The following is a 6182-nucleotide window of genomic DNA, read 5'->3' as shown; positions in this document are numbered from 1 at the left end:
CGCACTCGTCTTCGACGGAAGTCTCTGTTTTTACTTTCTTTATACACGCAATATTTTGTTCTGCTGTAACTTGCCGAGTTTTATATTCCCCAGAAAGATCGCTATTCATGCAATAACCATAACATGTTTGTGACCGAGGCTGTTTCACACAAGTAACCGTCTCATAATGATTACCGCTAATATTTTGCAAATAAAGAGCATGATTGGACAAACTACTCAAAGAACTGTCAAGCCATTTATCGTCACAAAATGTGAAAATGTTAACACCAAAATAATCAGCTGAAGCCTTAATTTCTACTTCAGTTGCCCAACTGCCAACATATTGCATCTTGAAACAGCAATATTGTGATATGGAGGAATACTCACTTCTTAAAATACTATCATATGTGTGAGAATTCCTTTGTAACTGTTTAACAACAGCAAGCCTAATTTTGCGATGATTTTTCTGGGTGCCACTGATGGCTTGACTAAGTGCTCTGAAAAAGCAGTTTCCATCTCCAACAATTTTTTCCGTCCGACATGGCACACCCAGTTCCCCGACCACAGAAGATACAGAATTTCCCCGTTGATACTCCACATTCAACTTTCCACACAGTGACCGCGCAATCTCTTCAGAGACAGGGTTAAAATACAATACCTTACTTTGGACACCAGTAACAACTACATCATCATCCATGTCTGACATGTCAAGTTGGGATGAATGTTCTCCACAAGAATCGTCCTGCATGTCAACACCTGTAAAGGTGTGATCAAAAACACCACTGCTGCTCCCTGGAACAGTAGCTACATGTTCAGATGCAATTTTACTTGAGCCTGTCTGAACAATATCAACTCCACTGATCTCAAATAATTTGGGAGTGACATTCAGTTGACCAGAAAACCTTTCAATGTACACAAAAACATCATCAAGAGTGTTGAAGTAAAGGACAACACTCTTTCCAGTTGCATGTACCATGCCGTCGGTGTTACGTGCATGAGAGTCCACAACAGCATAACGTCCATTAGAACTAATAAGGGCACAAGTACTGCCACTTATTGTAATAAAGCTGGTTTCATATTTTGCACACATCTTACTGAGTCCATCCCAAAGACTAGTGTGCACACCTGATTCAAGAAGATCTGGATCCAGTGTATCAATAGCTCCAGCAACATAGTCCCCATAAGCATACTCAAAACTTTGCCCATCAACATGCATCTTTTTAGGCAAGTCTGGAACAGAGAGAAGCTGACTTCCACCACTGATTAAATTGTTGTCACGCAAAAATGTATATAGCTGATCACCCAAAACAACTACATCATCCAATATGTCAGCATTCCATGAAAAAACGCTGTCCAGTGTGTGCTTTGTTAAAGCAACAGCACTTATGGCTGTACACTGAACCCCGGCATATTTAAACTGAACATCACCCTGATGAAACGATCCACTGAGTGATGCGACATGGCTACTTGCACTATGGCATGCATCTGTAGCCTGTTCTGTCAGCAGTAACTGCTGCACATGTCTCCACATTACTGTACATCTCTTGTACAGAAATAGCAGAAGAGTCCGTACTCGGATCGCATTTAATGATTCCCTGAGGTTAAGAAGGTGAATCATTAAATCATTTAAACACGTGTTAAAACACGACTACCGACGTACCGGAACTGAGATGCCAAACCCTGTGAATTCCGTGTTCCAAAGTCCACGACGACAAAGTAGAGTCTCCATGCTGGATTATCAAGCTAGTTGCACCATGAAGACTAAAGATACACATTCCATCTCTCAACAAGTACTTATTTAATATTTCATACAGTTCTCTCTTCCTGCTCAAAACCAAAGTGTCCCAAACACAATGTTTCCAGTTACTACTTTCCACTTTCGACCAAAAATAGTCAGATCTTCAACCAGCTTGCACAACTCCGGCTTTGGACCTCTGTTTGGTCTCTCTCGAGCAACATATTCCGCCAACTTCCGACCTTCTACAACCGACTTCATCTACATTCTGACGTCTTCCAGGTACAGACGGGAGAAATGTGGTGTTTTATTGCTGCTACAACACTACATGACATTATGGTATCAGAGCTAGAGTGATTAGTACCAAAAAATGTCCCTGCAACAAGAGACGGTGGCAGCCCCGTTGAACACCTGCAAGGAACGGGGTTAACAGCCTGACCTTTGGGTGATGTTTGCGTGCGCTGGAAGTCGGCCACGTCCTCAGTCGTCTAGAGTGAAAATATGAAAACCATGACATTTGTACATCCTCATTTGGTAATGACTTTTCCTTAAATATACTATCATTAGCATAATTGCAACTAACAATTATTTCAATCAAATTAAAAAAAGAAAATATCCACATTGTGCTAATGTTTCATTCCAGTCTGTTTTATACAAATATATGTAAACCAAATAAGAAATTATTTAAGACTATTGTAGTGAAATTCCACAATAATATGGATGGGTTTTAGCGCAGTCTAATGGTTACCTACAAATGTTACAGGAAACGTGAAATTGCCCTCAGTCTAACTCTGCTGTAGTAAATCACACAGTCCCATTCTCTTCCCAAAACGTTATTATAAAGTATATTACAAAGCTTACAGAGAAATTATTGTTTAATTTTTAAATGGAAAAAATGTTTTCAATACAATTTCTCCTAAATTACTCTTTTAAATCTTTTGACTTTATAGCAAATGGCCTTTTTTGAACCCAAAATAGTCCAGTTCCATGATTACTAAATTAGTTAATTACTTCAGAAATTGATTCATTGTGAGCAATCTAATTAATTGCTTGAGCCTCAATTGTTACTTTTAGTCCAATATGTCCCTGAAAAAGACATCCATCCATCCTCTTCCGCTTATCTGGGGTTGGGCATAGCAGCTTCAGAAGGGAGACCTTGAAAATATCTACATTTAACGTTTCAATCTCTCCTGACTGCAAATTGATTCCTTTTTATGCACAACAGATTTATTACATAAGCCAATGACAATAATTTGGAAGAGAAAATCTGATTTCTGTTATGAAAATTGTAGAATGAAAGGAACAACACTCAGACAACATTTTTTATTAATACACACTGAAGGAGACATTACCCCCTGGCCAGAAGGAACCTCCAAGCGACAGGCAGGTCCCGAAGCAGGAGAGTCAGCACAGGAGGACAAGCAGGACGAGCATCAGACACCAGCAACCTGGCAGCTTAAGCACAACCTACAAATAAATGACACAAAAACATACAATAAGCTGATTTTGCACAAGATCAACAAAGATACAATGTCAAATGTTTTCAATAAAACACTTGACACTGTTCAACATTCATTACACTTTTAACTTTAATGTGCAAAACACTTACAGTGTTAGTAGCAGGAGTTACACAAGATACAGGAGAAACCTAAAGGAGAAACGAAGAAAAGAACAGTTAAATAACATAAAATCATCTGAACTAAAAATAATTAATTAGGTTATGCTTTTACAAACTTTCTGTCTCGTGCGCCTAGACTTTGAGACAGCTGGTTTTTTTTGATGTTCCACAGGCTTTGTCTGTAATATCGCAAACAACATTGCAGATTCATGTTATATATAAAAGCAAATAATGACACTGTTAATAGTTGCAGCATTCTGTTAATTACCTCGGTGCCTGTGCGAACATCTGGAACGGCCGATGGAGAGACTGTTTCCATGGCCACCAAGATAGCGGGTGAGAAACGGACAGGATTGGACGGGATGGCACACTCCGATAAAGCCACAGGAGTGTCGTCCCGCTATAAGACCAACATATTAATTATTAAGATACCAGTGACATTGAAAATTACATCTTATACAGAGCTGCAAGCTTCACGCACCTGGTGATGAACCACTCTTTTCTTGGGTGAATCAGACAAACAGTCGGATTCTCCCGAGAGGTTCCTCTGCAAAGGTAGATGACATATAAGATTTTGGGATGACTAGCAATAGTTAAACAAACATCTTTCTTCCACTGCAAGCAAAAATAAAAAACTCATACCTTCCTGCCGGATCTCACGAGCGTCCATTCGGTAGGGAGAGGAGAAGAAGGACGAGAACGTTCCTGTCCCTTAACTACCACACGGGGCGCAAACCTCGGTTTGTAAGGAGGAGTTGCCGGACTTTGCACCAGTGGCTTTGGTGCTGACAACTCCAGGAACTGATAGGAAAACATCCAAATCAGTTCTTTGAGGATATGCATCCCGTGGTCATCGCTCAAGTGGATCTGCACATATTAACAGTAATCATTAGAGATAAAATTAATATTTCATATAAATTCAAAATTTTTCCTCACTGTGTTTAAAATTAACATTTACTCACGCCATCAGGACACCACAGATGGCGACGGCCCAGAGGAAAGTTGTCAGCGATTGGATAGTACCGAATCCCTAAAAACATCATGATAAAATGAAAAGAAATTTTCAAACATTCACCAAAAAAAGAACATAATGAGAAATATTTTAATACGTACCTAGCTTTGCAGACCTGCGGTGGAATTCCTGCTGGAACCACTCCTGCTTCTCTCTGGACTCAGTCAGGCGGGGGACGAAGCCGGTACAAAAAACCTACAAAATAACATATTTAGACATTTATATTGCCCATGAACCTATTAAGAAATTGATATTTATGTGTTTCTCCATCCCAGTCCTCAGTGACCATTGTTCTGCATGCTTTAGATGTGTCTCTGAAGGCAAATACCTAAAACATGCAGGGCAGCACTCTGTGAACCAGCATGAAGAACCACTTTAAATCAACCATTGTTATTACCTTAGGCCAACGAGAACAGACAGCCAATAGGTACCGCTCAAATTCCTGTCCGGCTTCTTCTGGGTGACGACTGGCCGTAAGGTTGTTTGATGGAGCCATGATCAGACAGCGTCAGGCTCTCGAGGTACGACGCATTCAACACCTCGAGACGCAGGTCGGCTGCGTCAGCACCAGGAGTCGAAATAAATCCAAACTGCAAGCAGCCAGCTTGCCATCTCAACAATGCCGTCCACAAAAGAGCGCAAGTGGGACACACCAATCAGAAAGAACAAACTAAAATAGAAAAAACACAGCAAGATAAGATTTATGCCTACATATTCTATTTGAAATCATTGCTCATTTTACTTACTTTCTTATTGGGCAATCCCTCTGGAACGACCAGCTTGTGACAGTGATTAGTCACTTCACTAACTGGCCATTTTCGCACAGCGTGCCGCACGCCTGTGCCACGCTCTAAAAAAATAACAAAAATCCAAAAAGAAATACAAATTATTTAAAGAAATATGCACTAGTGCACTCTGGATATTTCATTTGACATAGAAATATGACATAAAATTTAAAGAAATGTAATTAAATTTAATACTGACGTGGTTCAAAGTCGCTGGAGGCCTTGGGTATCCCAACTCGTTCGAGCCGGACTGCCTCTACTCTCCTTTTTGCAGCTTCCGATCGACGATGGGACTTTCCTCGAGGCATCTACATTTTGACATGAAATAATTCAGTACTATGAATATTGATAATTACAACAATATAAATATTAAACAGTTATATATATACATACATACAATCAAGACTCAATGCACAGCTTCAGTAATTATAACTAAACCTGCGAACAGGCTTAATCATAAAATATTAATCAGTAATCTGATGTGCAAAATGTAATGTGTTGACTGTGTGTACTATTACATTGCAATTTTGTGTTTTAATGATGCAAAACACTTTCAAATGCCTTGTTGCTAAAAGGCACTTTACAAATAAAATGTGTTATATATATATATATATATATATAATATACAGTGAACCATCGTTTTTCACAGTTGTTGCATTGTGAAAAGAACCCATGATATGCGAAATCCGTGGAGTAGTTACCTTTATTTTTTTTTAATTATTATGTAGCATAATTAAAGACCCTACATTGAAACCAACAAACAAAACCTGTTTTCAGGCCCATTTTACAACAAATATAACGCTTTCTTAAAAATAACTACAGTAAAATAATAATTTTAATCATCAATACAAAGTACAGTAATACAAATTGTGACTCGTGTATTTCACTGTGCCTCTGACTGTGAAGCTGCGACCTGAATCCGCTCTCTAGTGTCTTTTTCTTCTGAAGTCTGTGGTGCAGATGTGTTTTTTCGATAGAAGAACATACTTATCAATAGTTGTCGCTCTTTTTTTTTCTTCTGGGCAAAAACATTCATAATAATTTGCCAAGCTG

The 6182-nt window shown here is 39.0% G+C and overlaps 1 protein-coding gene across 1 annotated transcript; it reads right to left on the bottom strand.

Moving 5' to 3' along the window:
• Positions 1-3118: 3118 nt before the first annotated feature.
• LOC111607933 lies at positions 3119-4840 on the bottom strand. The gene is made up of 9 exons (XM_023330110.1): positions 4742-4840; positions 4446-4539; positions 4295-4362; positions 3975-4199; positions 3814-3879; positions 3601-3732; positions 3449-3511; positions 3324-3362; positions 3119-3181 (listed from the first exon to the last, which is right to left on the bottom strand). Exons 1-9 carry the CDS (start codon positions 4838-4840, stop codon positions 3119-3121), a joined length of 849 nt encoding a protein of 282 aa, XP_023185878.1.
• Between the last annotated feature and the right edge of the window lie 1342 nt (positions 4841-6182).

The sequence above is a fragment of the Xiphophorus maculatus genome, unplaced genomic scaffold (genome assembly GCF_002775205.1).
Source record: "Xiphophorus maculatus strain JP 163 A unplaced genomic scaffold, X_maculatus-5.0-male Unplaced_Scaffold_BN000194F, whole genome shotgun sequence".
Classification (NCBI taxonomy): Eukaryota; Metazoa; Chordata; class Actinopteri; order Cyprinodontiformes; family Poeciliidae; genus Xiphophorus; species Xiphophorus maculatus.
Note: the sequence above shows the minus strand (reverse complement) of the source record. Positions and strands in the feature narration are given on the sequence as shown.

Bases quoted from the DNA above. Each gene is read 5' to 3' on its own strand.
- LOC111607933 (XM_023330110.1), bottom strand. From the start codon at position 4,840: ATGGCTCCATCAAACAACCTTACGGCCAGTCGTCACCCAGAAGAAGCC. The intron at 4,540-4,741 runs GTAATAACAATG...GTTATTTTGTAG, and splicing joins TCTGTTCTCGTTGGCCTAAG to GTTTTTTGTACCGGCTTCGT. The intron at 3,733-3,813 runs GTGCGTGAAGCT...TTGGTCTTATAG, and splicing joins AAAGAGTGGTTCATCACCAG to CGGGACGACACTCCTGTGGC.